The sequence below is a fragment of the Cicer arietinum genome, chromosome 4 (genome assembly GCF_000331145.2).
Source record: "Cicer arietinum cultivar CDC Frontier isolate Library 1 chromosome 4, Cicar.CDCFrontier_v2.0, whole genome shotgun sequence".
NCBI lineage: Eukaryota > Viridiplantae > Streptophyta > Magnoliopsida > Fabales > Fabaceae > Cicer > Cicer arietinum.
This window is the reverse complement of record NC_021163.2, coordinates 2,905,800-2,922,122: the sequence shown is the minus strand read 5'-3', so window position 1 is coordinate 2,922,122 and position 16,323 is coordinate 2,905,800. Positions and strand designations below refer to the sequence as shown.

Genomic DNA, 16,323 nt, shown 5'->3' with positions numbered 1-16,323 from the left:
ATTGGCAAATTGGTAATTCATCCAATGAATACTGATGTTTGTTTCTGGAAATTCTCTTTTCTGTTCTATATGTTTGTTTCACGTGATCATTAACACGTTCATTTTCTTTTAAATTAGCTTCAAATTTAAAAGGATGATATTTGGTCTTACTATACCTAATTAAATTTCACAATTAATTTCTAGTCTTACCCTAATTATGAATTATGTACCGATCAACCGATTGGACTCAAGTAGATAATGAGTTTTAGTTAAATACAAATTGGTTGGAAGTACCTGAGTTCGAATATTATTTAGACCATCATTGGATATACTTTACAAACCTCTTAATCGAATTTTGGATTATCAAAAACTCATTTTTCTTGAAAACCGAAGGGAAAAGAAAAGAAAAAGGTATAATTTTGTACTGCCTAGTCATATCAATTTCCTTATACTCAACTACAACTAAGACAAAAACACATTTTAATGGTCAAAATACAATATTGTACCTGTTTTATGGTGCTCAAATAATTTTTTTATTATTGTATATCACAATCTGATTCATGAGCAACCTATAATTTAATCAAATAATATGATGGTAAACATAATTTTATAGAGGGGCTAGTTGCATCCACATTCATACCCTACACAAGCTAATTTTGATCGTAACAATATTTCAGGTCCTTGTGCTGCTGAATAGTGAAGTTGAGTTGAGAAAGCAATTAAAATGAAACCAAAGACTGGTTTTGAACTCATTCTGAATTATTCTAGTCAGTGTAATGAGAAAAAATTGAAAAATGATTCAAGTGCAGGTGCAAATGCAGCTTCTAGAGTGAACACAAAGTTTTCTGCCTGTGATCCCCTATCTGAAATAGTTTGGTCTCCAGATAAAGGTTATAGTCTTAAATGTGTTGATTCAAGTTTTACAAACAAAAATATCTCTCTTTTCCAAGATGTTGAACCTAGCAGTATGGTTCTTGCTCTGCTACAAAGTGTTACTTGTACCACAGATAAACCTATAGATGACGTTTTCGTACAACCTCTTGCTGTCATATGCGCGAAGAGCAATGTTTCTTCCAGTGATACTCCTGTTAAGCATCCAACAAGTTATTCAGCTGTCATCATTCCAGAATGTAAACCATATCAAGAACATGATGCAGGTAAATATAACATCCTTCATGGTCATTAGGACTGTTTCTACTGATTTATTTGAGCTTAGCTACAGTAAGTGTATGTGAAAACTATTTGACTTTATTTTTATTTTGTTATAGAAATAGATTATACATAAGAACTTATATGATAACTGTCATGCTATAAGCACTTATATAGTGGCTGGGATGGGAAAGTTAGGGAGTGGAATGATAAGGGGGTCGTGGGTTTGATCCCCACTCTCAGAAAAATACGAATAATATTAACAATACTAATTACTAACATTGGTCGTTGCAAAAACAAACAAAAATTAAGCTATTTATCCAAACAACCAACCAAATTAGTTAATTGGGACTTTTAAGTTTGCTTTGTTTCCTTGAAACCATTTTTGCTCAATGCTGCTATTAATCTGGCAGAATCTAGTGCTAATTTGGAGAAAATGAACTCTGCAAGAGGAACACCTAATTTGGCAAATTATCTAAAGGAGAATTTAATGAGCCATTGGGAGAAGGAGAAGAATATTTGTGCTCAAGCCAACATTGAAACAGCTAAAATATGTAAGATCATGGAAAAGGAAAACAAATCTTCTACTATTTCAGGTATGTATTATTTGGTACTGACAGGACAAGGGATCTTGGCATTTTAGGAAACTTTTATATTTGGAACGTATTCTAGAATTATTGATATTTCTACACAATTTTATATCTGTTCCAGTGCACCAAAAGTCTCACATGTTTTGAGAATTGAGATTAAGTGTAGTTTATAAACACTCACTCTCTCCAAACCATTGAGGTGTTTTTTAAGGATAAAAACATGAGGGTTTACAAAAAAAACCAAAGTAGATATTATCTCAGAAAAGCGGTGCCATGGACTTGAGGTCAGACCATCAGAACTCTATCCTTTAGTTCTGTCAGGTTGATCAAGTTCAAAGGACACTTGCTTAATTTATTAATTTTTGAAGAAAATTGTTAGTTCATTATCTTTTGCATATCTAAAGTATCATATGCATCATGACTTTCTTCAGGTAGGATCAATCGAAGGCCATTAGGTAGTTTACTAGTTCCAGAAAGTGAATCCAAACCTAGCATGGAACAAAACCCTTCACCAAGAAAACATTGCAAAGAAGGCATGGATACTAGAGTTGAACACCTGATTGAAGATAAAGGTTCTGGTGCTCTAGGAACATATTTAATATCATCCGGCATTAGACGTTCGAAAAAAATGGAACTAGCTGCAGAAAAGGAATTAAAAAATTTCAACTATGAAGCTACTTCTGCAGCAAAAAGCAGAATTAGTGTTTTAAAGGAGGAGAATGACAGTCATTTAAGTTGTGAAAACTATCACAGTACTGAGTTGTTTTTATCAAGTAGGAAGAGATGCAAACAACAAGTGATACTTGGGAGTAAAAAAGTCAAAATGGAAATTCAAGAAACTTCATATTCTAAATCCTATGTTAAAAGGGATAGCTCATTCACGAGCTTGTTTTCAAACATGATGAAAGGATACTTACAATCTAGTCAAGAAGAGAATAAGTCTTTACCTCTTGCTCATGAAAATCGTGATCACCGCCTTCTACAGCCTCATAAAGATCAAGATCAAAAGCTTAAAAATTCCTTCAAATCCTATTTTAAGTCCACACATTGTCAGAGTGTTGAGAATTTTGGAACAATAATGTCTCATCAAGAGGAAGATGATGCTGGTGCTTCCTTACAGCTTCAGATTAGGCCTATAAATTTTCTCAACAGTCATGAAGACTTGAAAAATAACACATTAGAGAATGAAAATTGTTACAACATGGTGCTTAGTAAGGAGAAAGAAGGAGTGGCTTTACATTCACCAAGTAGACAAAATAAAAACAATAATGAGAATGTTGAGTCCTTGGAATTGTATGAGAGAAAGGAAATTGGTCACAAAAATGATACTACGGAAGATCTGTGGATAACTCGCTTTTCACCAAAATCAATAGTTTCTGATAACCTTACTGAGAGAGGTGGTTTTCAAACTACTTCCACTTATTTCTCAATGCTTACAGAAAAACACATTTCTCATCTGAACAACTGCAAGGTTGAAGAGACAAAAGAGCAATCTGGTGATAACAAATTGCTCAGTGAAGCTAAAAGTTTAAAGAATTGTTGTATCGACAAAGAAGCTTCTATTTGTCCTAAGGTTGAGAAGAAAAACAATGATCACATATCGAAGTATAAGGTCAACCATGTTACACCTTTCAAAAGATTGAGCAATTATGAGCCAATGGTTTCGATGTTTGCGAGGAGGTTAGGTGCCATCAAACAATGCCAACAAAATTGAGTAGTCTACCACGCAGGTATTTTTCCAAAATTACATGAACAAAACTAGGACGTACAATTAAAAAAAACAAGACAAAGTACACATTTCATGAATGCTTTGTTCGAGCTTGCTTGCCTTTCAGTTCCGTAATACCATGAATTAAATCAATAATGCAATGGTTAATAGTTAAAAATTAGGACCTAAAGCATTTGATAGTGTTAAAACGTTTTATTAGTAACTCTAAGCACAATCTGTTTTAATATAATCATATTTTGTTTACAAAAGGAAATAAATTGTTCTTTTGTAATTCTAAAACAAAGGAAGGAAAGTAGGATTACCTATCACTAGAATTTCTTACGTCTGGAGGGACTCAAATTCTCTACAGTCGGTAAACCCTGCAACTGTTGCTGTCAATGGATCTTGATCATTGGATAATGATTGGCCGACTCATACTCTGATTTTATCAAATTTATTTCAAATACAACTTGAAGTATAAGTCGTCCGATCTTCATTCATTGGTTGAGATGTGTGGCTATTGGAATTGCAGCTGCAGAGGATACAAATCCCTCCATTCATTGATTATACAAAATTTGTAATATCTTGTATATTTAGAGAAAAAAGATTCAAGTAAACAGATGTCTAGCAATTAACATATACATCAAAGCAAGTCCAATGCCTTTTTTCTTTTTGACAGATTAAAGCAAATCCATTATCAAGTCTATTTTTTCTTTAATAGTAATATGTAGTAACCTGATCAGGTTAAGACTGATATTGTTTAGATTTATTGAAGTAAATAATGACTTTATTAAGTTCATCTGTGCATATGAATTCATCACAATAATAAAGATAGCTTTTGCTTTTTCTTGGTACTGTTTGTCAATCATTGTGTTTGATAACTTTATCCTTTAAGTGGAGTAGTCCTTTAATTTTGAACCATTTGTTATAGGACTAATCTTCAACGATAAAAAGGACAAAATGTTGTCTCACATTGGTCATGGTCTCATGGACAAAATAAAGGTGTCGTCTTGAAAATATGTTACATAGTAAAAAGATGTTTCTTTATCTAAAGAAGGTTTGCTCTATTTGTTTCCTAGTGTTCCCTTTTATTTGATTATAGAAATTTGTTAAGCATACTTATACTAGTTTACATGAATAGCATTAAGTTATATTATGGAATGGAATGGATATCAAATTTTAAATTTTTGTTTTGGAACTTTACTATAACTTTGTTTCATCTCTCTTGTACAGCAGGAAAACATTATCGACTGGTGCATTATCTCAACTCAATTTAGTTGGTGCTGTTATTCCAACTGAAGATCTGATAGTTAAAATTAAAAATATGAAAATGATAGGTTTCTGGGCAAAATAAGTATCATTAAAATTTATAAGCATAAGTTTATTCTATTTGTAATAGACAATTTTTTTTTTAATTCTTGAATTGTATATGAAAAGGCAGCTTAAAATTGAAGATATATGTTGTATATGACTTGTAAATATGAAAAGAATTGGAATAATACGACCTCTTGTTGATGATGTATTATTTTTTTCGTCAAGAAAAACAACATACATCATCTATAAAAAAAACCTTATTATTCTAGATTTTTTTTTTCGTATTTAGAAATGAAAATGGCACTATGGCAATACATTCCATATCAATATATATACTTTCGGTTGAAGTTTGTACTTTTGTAAGTTGCATTGGTGAAGAGACACACTCAAGTTCCAATGATTTCTTATATCATGGAATTGATTAAATTTGAAGAGCTATTATATGTCAAAAATATTTTGGTACAGTTACATTATTCTTAATTACTTCTTACTTATTTGCCTTGAATAATTTAAACTGGTATTCAGGTATTCCTTACTATCGGGAAATTGTGGCCTGTGGGTGGAAAAAAAAAAGTATTGTACAACTTTAGGGAACTTTCATTAAAGTATGGTTGTTATGCTAACTTTTCTTTTTAAAAAAGGTTCTTTTTTAGAAAAAGGTTGTTATGCTAACTTGCGATAAGGAACTTTCATAAAAGTATGGTTGTTATACTAACTTGCGATGATATAATAACACAAAAAAGTGTTGCAGTCCAATGCTACAACTTTAATTTACGAAGACCGTTCTGTTTGAAAATTGATTAGAAAATTCTCTTTCGACTCCATTGAATTTTAATTTGTTTGCTAGTCTTAATTAACTTCTTATAATTTTTGTTATCATAAATAATTATAATGTTTGTTAGTTTAAATAATATAAAATTTTCATTAATTTCATAATTATTAATTAATCTATGTGACTAAGATAAATTTTCTATATTATTTGTTGAAATTATATACTTGTGGATTTTATGCAACAAATTTTTAACTCTGTTTTTGGTGATATATTTTTGGTAGCTTCTATCAAATATATCCGCTGCAAGCTAGCACTAAAAAGGACTTAGGATTTTGCATAGGCATCCGGACTCCACACCTGAGAAGTCCGGAAAATCCGCATTCTTATTGGTTTTTATTAGATATAAAATTTAAAGTCTCATTTTTCAACTGTGATAGAATTTAGATTTTTCTATCCATATACGTATCGATTCATATATATAAAATAATAAATTTATGTTTATATTTATTATAATTAATATAATAAAATTATTATTATTATTATTATAAAATTTTAAAAATATTAAAATTATATTTTTTTAAAGACAGATGATTTTAATTTCTAATATTAAAAAAATATATTAAATATATATAAAATTTAAAAATGACAATAATATTATTAGTGGTGCATGTACGGGTGCAGGTAGAGTGTTTATCGTGTAAAAAATAAACTGAATTATATCACATTAATGGTTTGGTTTAGTTTTTTAAAACCACGTTCGAAACAAATTCTAAATCGATTTGAAACTTATTTATAAATATAAACTAGTTTATTATTTTGAACAATTTTATAATTCAAATAGATTTTGAACTATTTCTTCATAATTTTATTTTGAAATTCTTTAAAAAAAAACATATTCATTTTTATTCGAGATAAATAGATGTAAACAAAAGTTTCGACATTTTCTATATTTTTATTTATAAGAAAAAACAAATTTAGAAAAACTTATAAGAGAAAAAATCTTAATTAAAGTTAAAAAAGTTTTAAAATTGTTAAATTAGTTTTTGAATTAATTTTAGTTAATTGAATTGTTTTAAATTTTTGGTACAGTGCAATTTAATTTATCAATATGATCCAATTAACAATATATTTTACATGTGCAAGAGTAAATATCAACAACCATAAACCTATTCCAAATTTTAATATCGAAGAAAATCCGCATCTACATCTTGAAAATGAGTTTTCCTCACCCAAATCCGTAGATGCATGTTGTGTTGTAAGAATATTGTCTTCCCAAATAAAATGCTAATTAATGTTTTAAGAATATTGTTAAGCAATAAAATTAAGTAAAAACTTTCTACTCCATCCATTCCACAATAAATAATCTAGTTCAAAATGAATGAACTTTGAAATTTTCAATGCATATTTTTTTTTTATTATACTATTTAATTAATATTATTTGTATCATTTTTTATGCATCTTCTACTATATATAAAAATAATAATATATTAATACTTAACAACGATAATTTAATAAAAAATATTTTGTATTTTTTGTTTATATAATTTTTTAATATATATAAAATAATTAAATGATTTAATTATTGAATATTCAACATACATCAATATCATTATAAAGTTTTCATTTTTATTTATTTATGTGGCGGGTGACACTTTTAAGGTACTTGTTAGGAAAATTCTTTACAAACGTGTAGTTTACCGTGTAATTTTCAATGAAATCAAACATAGACATAATTAAAGAACAAACAATTAATCATTGCCATTAAAACTGGTCCAAAAAATAACATTGCAATTAAAACTTAAAAGTAATGAACAATGTTCACTTTTGTTTAAAGCATGGAAAAAATGTTCAATAACCGAACAAAATATGTATATACAAGTATTCTAATTAAGTAATTTAAAATTATAAATTTTATATTGAAAAAATAAACTCTAAATTTTTAAGTTTTTTAAAATACAACACTCAATATAAAATATTCTATTTAAATTTGTAATGTTCCAATAACATTTATTTAGAAACTAAAACTAAAATTTTATACTGAAAAATTCATTTTCAAAAAATATAGGGGATTTAAAAACGATACATTTGTTAAAAGAAAATACAAAAAAACGAAGTAACTCTCAAGTAAAATAAGTTAAATTAGATATGTACAACTTAAATACAAAACACTTATTAATTGAAACATATAATTATATGAACAAATTTCACCAAAAAAATAATTACATAGTGGGGATCCTCTTATTCCGTATCAAAGCAATTTTTCACACAATTATTCTATTAAAAAACTCTTTTTAGATATTAAGTTTTACCAATTCAATGATAAACTTAAAAGTTTTTATCAAATGTTCAAAACTTTAATTCTTTTTAAAATTAATTGATACTCTCTCTATTCTTAATCTTTTGTCTATTTAGCTTATACTTTTGTCTGAAATTGGTTATTATATGAAACCAATATACAATTAGATTTTTTTTAAAAAAACAGGAAAACATACAGTTAAACATATTTTTCCTCTTTGTATCTTTATAAAAAAAAATATTAAATGAATTTCACATTTTTTTTTGTTTCAAATGTATATTTTTTTATTAGACAAATTAAGGATAAAAAAGGACTTTACTTATCGAAATTTATTGTTTCTTGTTCAAAAGACAAAAAATTAGGGACATGTTGAAATAGAACTGTATTTCTAATTTATAGTATGCATGATTGCTAATTTGTTATACTAATTTTGTGTTAAATATATTATGTGATTGATTAAATTAAACAACTCCTTTAGAAAATGATAAAACTTAGTGTGTGTGTTTGGTTTCATATTTAAAAGAGTTAAAATTAATTTTAGATGTTTAAAATTAATTTTAACACATTTAAAAATTATTAATAATATGTTTACTTTCACGGTAACTATGCAAATTTCACGTCCAATGCAAGATTTATTATGAATTCATGGCCACAATCTCAGAGTTTAGCTAAATAAACTGATGTTTTCAATGTAATTGTATGTCTTTCCAAACATATAGTTTGTAGCGTTAATTTTATCTTTAAATTTAATTTAAAGTTATGATACGTCGTTTTAAATCTAAGTAGAATTGTTATATCGAAATTTATTGTTCGATTTCTTTTTTTGCCAATATATATAATTATTAAGACAAAAGAAAATATTATAATATATATATATATATATCTATATATATATATCACTTTATATTTAAGTTATTCTTAAATAAAATCAACTTTACAAAATGAATAAATTTAGAATATTTTTGTAATCAAATCCAAACCAACGCATGCAATTAAGCTAGAATTAAGTGGAAGCACTCGAGAAAGGGGCGAGTAAAAAGGAGGTCAATTCCTTCAACAATAAAAAAAAAGTAATGAGGAGACGTGGAATGATGTCAAACAGGAACTTTATATTCCAACAAGTGATGAACAATTTGTGACGTGAGAGAGGCTATAAAGCAAAATGACACGGTCTCAATTATTTATTTTTTGACGGAAGTCTCAATATTTATTATTATTTATTTTTTCAGAATAAAGTTATTTTATTCATTATATATATATTTCATCAATTCCAATTCCTATTCATCATTGCAACATTGATATGTGATTTTGAATCTCCAACAACATGCAACTACAAGGTACTTAAATTATGCAAAAGGCAAACAAAGACTCATATATGGTTAATTTAATTATTTGGTTTATGCATATACACAAACAGGTTACGGTCACTTTATATAGTAATTTGTATCATCTCATTTTTCAGATAGTAGTAGAGTAGGTAAAGTTGCTCCCTCCATCGCCGTACACCACAAGATCATTCCCCACTTACATAAATCGGAGTCTGGCCATGTTGCCAAGCTTGAAATATTCTCTCACTATGTTGGTAACTTCTTTATTTACTCTTCATTCTTCTCCTACTTTCTATAATTTCAATTCAACATATTTTTGAAGTCTCACCTTAGTGACAAAAGTTAACATTATAATTTCAAGGAACAAGTTTAAATTCCACAAGGAACAATCGAAAAATGTCCAACTCACACTTGTTACCCTTTTAGAATTCATTGCTTCAATTCTTTATTTCGTGTTTTCAACCTCGTCCTCTTATTATCAAAGTTTTCCTCCCTTAACAAAGCAAAACTTATCCCATTTTAGACATGTCTTCTAAATCTTAATTTATTCAATATTTTTGACAACCATCAATGTTAGTAATTAGTATTGTTAATATTTTATTAAAGGTGAGACTCAAATCCGCAACTTTCTTATCATTCTACTCTTTAACTCTCTCACTTCAGCTATTAAACCAACTTTATATTCAACTTATCTTGAGCTAAAATATTAGATTGACCAAATTTTTAAAACTTTATTAGATAAACAAAAAGTATAATTTTAATAAGTATAAAAAATTTAAAACAAAAATCATTCAATCAATAAAAAATGATTTTTAATTTAAAAAAATAGATTTTTTTCACGAAAAAATCTGAAACAAACGTACTTAATACTGTATTGTACATAAGAATTTTAAATTCTAAATTTACAAAAATATATTAGATAGAGGGAGTTAATCAATTTTTGGTTAATATATTTAATAATTAAAAATTAATTGGAATTTAGGTTCAAAATTTTATTTTATTTTATAATTATAGTAGGTTGTTTTTATAATTTTTTTTTATAAATTATTCTCTCCAATTTTATTTTAATAGACATCCAGATTACAATGTAGTCTACAAAAAAGTTGGACCTAATAAAAAAAATACAATTTTAATAATAAAAAAATTTGGTAAAATAATTTTTAATCCATATACGGATGTCAATCCAACTAGCATTTACACATACCAATCTACATGATGCAATGTCATTTGGTTAGATTAATTAATGTAATAAAAAAAAATGCAAACATACACCATAATATTTATATTAATTAATATATCTATTAACATATGATCTAATCGGAATTCATCACCGATTATCATATATCAAACCACAAACCAAAATCATCCTATAAACTTATATAATTTATTTTTTTTCAAATGGTTAATAGTTATTCCTTTTTCAAAAAAATTAAATACAAATATTATTTTCTTATAAATTTTAACTTCTCGTTCCCTTATAGTTATATATAAATTCATGTGCCGTTATCAAATGGTTTGCACAATTTTAATGATAAGTGTTGATTTAGTCTATATTAATTTCTATTTAGTAGATGATAGTATAATAAATAAAATAAAAGAAGAAGTATTTTTAAAAAAATTAGTGAGAATTTTGAGGTGGCCGTGGCCATGTCCAACAAAGCTCCGTCACGGTTTATATTCCTCTAATTTTATACAATTAGTTGAAGCTTTGAACCAAAAAGACCAAGTCTTTAATTGGCAATCGGAAAATGATTTAAGCACAAAATGAAACATTTGCATTAAGAATATTTGAAGAATGAATCTTTACAAGATAGTAAAAAAATGATCATAGGAATAGAATTTGATGACAATCTCGATGTACAAGGCCTTTTGATGAATTGAATTCATGGTCACTCAACACTTTACATTTGTTTTTACAGCTAGACAAATGGGATTTCTAGATGTCAGTGAGGTTCCAGAGTTATGCAGATTGGCACATGACTACTTGACAAAATTTGAAGGGTCTAAGCAAAGTATATATGAATATGTTGCCAATGGAGAGGACCCTAATTCACTATATAAAAAATTGGTTGATGAGTTTGAAAGATGCATTCTTAGTTATTTTGCTTTTCATTGGAGCCAAGCTTCATATATCATTAGTCAGGTACATAATTCATTTTTTAAAACAAAATTACCAATTCATTTATTTTTCTCATAGCATACTTTTTTTAAGAAGTTGTTAATAATTAACTAAATATATTAAATAATTCTTAACCTATTAAAGCCTCCAAACCTTAAATAACACTGTCCTAAAAAATATTGGTATACATTAAGAATTAAGTTTCAATACATTGAGAATGTAAAAAAAATATACTCTGCATTTTATATTGTAGATATTTTAAAAAATAACATTAAGACAAGGGATGGTGGTGAAATGTGATTTAATATCTATATAATTTTGTTATACTATCTGTACATAATTATCAAACACAACACAAATATTATGATTCAATGTCTATATTATGTCTATGTAAATATTTTACATAGTCCACTAGTCAAGTATTTTATATTTTTCTTTCTTGAAGTCGTGCTTTTGTTTTGATTAAGATAGTTGTATGTTAAGATATTTATGTTTGAATTGTCTCAATCATAGGTATTAAGTACTGAGTCTCAGCCGAAAATAAATCTCAAAAATATTCTTTTGGCAGCAACAAGGTAAATTTCAATCTAATTAATTTACATTTTGCTTTAAAAAAACTTTCGGAAAATATTGAGTAATATAAATTTATCTTTTACATAAAATTTCCAATAGCTACAAGGAAATGCGACATCATTATATATTTTTCTTCACAAAACAACATCATCATTATATAATAAAATGGTACTGTTATTCACTTAGCTAGAATGGCATAATAGCTTGTATGTTGAAATATTGATGATTAATATCGAATTAGTTGCAGACTTTGCAGTACTTAAATATGATGCTATGTTTACAGAAAACGTAGGTTTGAGAGAGTAACAGAGAATCTGAAGGTGACAAGAGTATTCTCTACGTTGGTTAAAGAGATTAAAGCAATAAAAGTTGTTTCTCATAATTGTGATGTCATGGACCCCATTGTCCACAGTGAGAGGAGTCCAGTGTTGCTGCTTATGGGTGGTGGTATGGGATCTGGAAAAAGCACTGTTCTTAAAGACATTCTAAAAGAGTAACTCTCATCTTAACTCTATTGCTCGAATATATCATCAATGTTCAATTCCAATGGTTGCAAATGATAAGAACCATGCATATCCAGGAAAAATGAGTTAGTGATATGGATGGATATTTCGTTCTATTGTTTTCTGCAACATAATGCTAGTTATCATTAAATTCCCATTTCAATGTAGTTGCACGGATACATTAAAATGAGTCTTGCCAACAAGTGTTTTTAAGTCATTGATTTAGCAATCAATAAAAAGGGAAGTCTTTTTTGAGAATACAGGTTAATATAACACTTATCATAATGTGATAAATATATCATTTTTTCATACAAACTTATTTTGATTCTTTTTGGCGCCCTTCACCTTTTTTCCTAGTTTGTCTCTGACTAAATTGTTGTGGCAGATCATTTTGGTCCGCAGCTGCTTCAAATGTTGTGGTCGTTGAAGCAGATGATTTTAAGGAGAATGATGTCATATATAGAGCTCTTAACTCGAGGGGTCACCATGATGACATGCTCCAAACTGCAGAACTGGTATGCTTCTATACTCAGTGAAACTTCCACGTTGCTATTTTCATTGTATGCTCTAAATTACTAATTTGCTTGTTATTATAATCTGAACAGGTGCATCAATCTTCCACTGACGCTGCGTCGTCGTTGCTAGTGACAGCTCTAAATAAAGGTCGGGATGTGATCATGGATAGTACCTTAGCATGGGAACCTTTTGTAGAGCAGACTATTGCTATGGCAAGAAATGTTCACAAATGTAAGTATCGGATGGGAGTAGGGTATAAAGTTGCAGAGGATGGAACTATTACTGAAAATTACTGGGAGCAAGTCAATGAGACAGAAGAAGAACATCAACCAGCGGAAAATTACAATCGAAAGCCTTACAAAATTGAGCTTGTTGGTGTGGTTTGTGATGGCTATCTTGCTGTTATTAGAGGCATCAGGTAATAATTTCTTGGGAATTCAGCTAGATTGGTACATTGTAAATGAGTTTTGTGAATATGATAGTTAACATTTTTCATTGATATTTGGATAGGAGAGCTATCATGACAAGGAGGGCAGTGAGGGTGAATTCACAATTAGAATCTCACAAAAGATTTGCAAATGCATTTCCAAGATATTGCAAACTTGTTGACAATGCTAGGCTTTATAGCACAAACGTTTTTGGTGGTCCACCAAAGGTAAATACAAACAAGTTTGCATATTATTTTGATGAAACTGTTGATTTTACGCTTTACTAGTTTTTTTTTTTTCCAATTAGCCTCGTGGTTAGATTCATGTACCTTAAGGTGGAGAAGTGGAAAATTTTGGGGTCCGAATTTGAACCCCTACATATCAATGTCTTTGCAGACTTGCAGTTATCAATTGAGTTGTACTTACGGAACACACTTTATTAGTTTTAATATGACAAAAGAGTAACTTAATTGTAATATATATTACAGATAATATGGTGGAAGAATGATTCGCACAAACTACAAGTGGATCCTAAAGTTCTCAAATGCTTGAAAATTATAAGCGGTGTGAATATTGAAGCTGATTCTATCTATGAACTTTACAAGGAACCCAACCCTATTATCAGACCTGGTTCTGTTTGGAATGACATTGTTCTTTCTCTTTCAAGGTCAAATGATCAGAAAGAATTAAAGGGGTCCATTCAAAAAATAGAAAAATCCATCAGAAAATAGTAACTAATATATTGTTGAATGATGTGGTCCTCCACAAACCATGTTTTGTAGTATCTAACAAAGATTTTGAGTTATTATCAAACTTTTTGTTCATCTATAATTCATATGATTTAACGACAAAAGAATATGTCAGAGAAAGAAGAGAACTGCAATGAAGTATTTTTCCTATCATCAATAGGCAAACCAACTCTATATGTGTATATGTATAGTTATTTGTCAAAAAAACTGTATATATGTGTATATTTTGCGAAACATGCTATACTTTAGCCTTTTTAGCTCTAATTTTGTAGTATATAATGTTTAATTTAATGAATCAAGCCTTATATGTTTGTTGATGTTACCACTGCAAGAACATTAATGAGTATATTATGGGAACTCGATGCCGTTAAGTTTCAATCTTCATTGATGAAGAAATATCATAGTTTAACTTTGTTATGGTTCTTGTAAAAAATATATGTTATGATTAGATATCTTATATTCCTATTTAATACTAGTAATGTTTTCAAAACTATTTGTATCTAACTGAACTTCACAATCTCATAGTAAATTGAGAGAACATTGAACTAAAGCGAAAGGAATGAAATTGATCGTCTTGAATTATGAAACTGATTACAATAGAGTGGCTTTTATATGAGTAGAGCCAAACTAAGTAACTACCTACAAGTTAGTTACAACAGAAAACTAACTAAACTCGTAAGTCAAAATAGCGAACACTCTGGATCTGTATTTTCTAAGTTTGTTACCCCTCGCAAGCTAGAGGGTGGAAAATATCCAAAAGTCCAAGCTTGGTAAAACAATCATGAAAGCACAAGGATGAGACACCTTAATGAACTCATAAGCAACCTGACGTTAAGAAGAAATAGGAAGTAGACACATCAAACCAGCCTGAATCTTTTCTCGGACAAGATGACAATCAATATCCAAGTGTTTGTTACGCTCATGAAAAACGAGATTCGCTGCAATGTGAAGTTGTTTCTTCGACTTCCACGAGACAAGAGAATGACCAAGGAAGAAGCAATAACCAGAAATAAAAGCGTCGAGAATCCACAAAACCACCCCAATCTGCATGACTAAAGCTAAGAATATGTAGAGCAGAGGCACAAGAAAAGAATAGGCCATGACCTGGTGATCTTTTCAAGTATTTGAGAACTCCGAGGGTGCACTGTGATGAGCAGTAGATGGAGAAGCTATGGATTGACTTAATTGTTGTGTAGCAAATGCTATGTCAGGCCTAGTCATTGTAAGGAACAACAACCTACCAACCATGCGCCTATAACCAGCAACGTCAGCGAATGTAGGGCCTGAATCTTGATGCAATCGACGGGCAGGATTTAATGGTGTGGAAGTCGGCTTGCAGCCTGCCAATCCAGAGTCACGGAGGAGTTCAGGGCAATATTTCCGTTGGCATAAAGAGATCTCTTTTGATGAATGAGCCACTTCAAGTCCAAGGAAAAACTTGAGTTGTCCAAGATTCTTAATTCGAAAAACCTTGTCAAGAGACTGTTTTAGTTCATCAAATGCAGCAAGATAAGTCCCAACAAGGATTATATCATCAACATAAACGAGCAACACAGTAAATGAAATCTCTGTGGATTAAATGAACAAGGTATGGTCAACATGGCCTTGTGTAAACCCAACAGAAATAAGAAAGCAAATAAGTTTCTCGAACCACTGGCAACTGGCCTGCTTAAGTCAATACATTGACTTGAGCAACCTACACACTTGTCCTGGCTTTGGAGGTGTCACTCCTTGTGGTGGCTTCATATAAACAACTTCATGGAGGTTCCCATGGAGAAATGCATTATTCACGTCCAGTTGGTGAATATGCCAACCATGAATGGAGGCTAAAACAATCAAAATTCTGATGGTGGTGTTTTTTGCTCTTGGGGATCAGGTCTCAAAATAATCTAGCCCCTCAGTTTTTGTGAAACCTTGAGCAACTAGATGAACTTTGTATCTCTCAACTGTACCATATGCATGCCTCTTGATTTTATATACCCACTTGATCCCTATAGTTATAGGAACAACATCAAGGGGCAGTGTAACAAATTCCCATGTTTTGTTAACATTGAGTGCATTAAGTTCTAATTCTATTGCTGCAATCCACTTGGATTCAATGCTGGCATGTGCATAAGAATTAGGTTCAACTTCTGATGTCAATACTAGGGCATAGGTTTTATGGGAAGGCAATAGGTTGGTGTATGATATTTAACCTGAAATGCGATGAGTAACAGAGGCATTACTGCATACATAATCCTACAAGTAAGAAGGTGCAGTAACAGTTCTAGTGGACCTCAATGTTTCAGTATGTGTAGGG

General features: G+C 29.5%; 2 protein-coding genes and 1 long non-coding RNA gene across 8 annotated transcripts in view; 2 read left to right on the top strand and 1 right to left on the bottom strand.

Annotated features, from left to right (window-relative positions):
- Nucleotides 1-703: 703 nt before the first annotated feature.
- On the top strand, nt 704-5,213 carry LOC101495639 (uncharacterized). 4 transcript variants are annotated; one of them, XR_012162790.1, is made up of 5 exons: nt 704-1,136; nt 1,542-1,724; nt 2,150-3,448; nt 4,358-4,483; nt 4,663-5,213. XR_012162790.1 is itself a non-coding variant. In XM_027333145.2 (4 exons), exons 1-3 carry the CDS (start codon nt 704-706, stop codon nt 3,430-3,432), a joined length of 1,899 nt encoding a protein of 632 aa, XP_027188946.1. In that variant the 3' UTR covers nt 3,433-3,448; nt 4,663-5,213. The 4 variants fall into 4 exon arrangements, 2 of the variants coding, with proteins under 2 accessions (XP_027188946.1, XP_027188945.1); XR_003472196.2 differs by having other exon boundaries at nt 4,660-5,213; XM_027333145.2 differs by lacking the exon at nt 4,358-4,483.
- A 3,772-nt stretch (nt 5,214-8,985) lies between these two features.
- Nucleotides 8,986-14,346, top strand: LOC101495107 (calmodulin calcium-dependent NAD kinase-like). 3 transcript variants are annotated; one of them, XM_004495280.4, is made up of 9 exons: nt 8,986-9,145; nt 9,271-9,390; nt 11,056-11,279; nt 11,769-11,830; nt 12,112-12,321; nt 12,717-12,846; nt 12,937-13,265; nt 13,358-13,502; nt 13,764-14,346. In XM_004495280.4, exons 1-9 carry the CDS (start codon nt 9,133-9,135, stop codon nt 14,004-14,006), a joined length of 1,476 nt encoding a protein of 491 aa, XP_004495337.1. In that variant the 5' UTR covers nt 8,986-9,132; the 3' UTR covers nt 14,007-14,346. The 3 variants fall into 3 exon arrangements, with proteins under 3 accessions (XP_004495337.1, XP_073223716.1, XP_012569826.1); XM_073367615.1 differs by lacking the exon at nt 13,764-14,346 and adding an exon at nt 13,583-13,754; XM_012714372.2 differs by lacking the exon at nt 8,986-9,145 and having other exon boundaries at nt 9,271-9,386.
- A 224-nt stretch (nt 14,347-14,570) lies between these two features.
- Nucleotides 14,571-16,323, bottom strand: part of LOC105851863 (uncharacterized) — a 5,628-nt gene continuing 3,875 nt past the window's right edge. Inside the window, exon 4 of the long non-coding RNA XR_012162732.1 lies at nt 14,571-16,219. This is a non-coding gene — a long non-coding RNA (uncharacterized lncRNA). The remainder of the gene's footprint in view (nt 16,220-16,323) is intronic.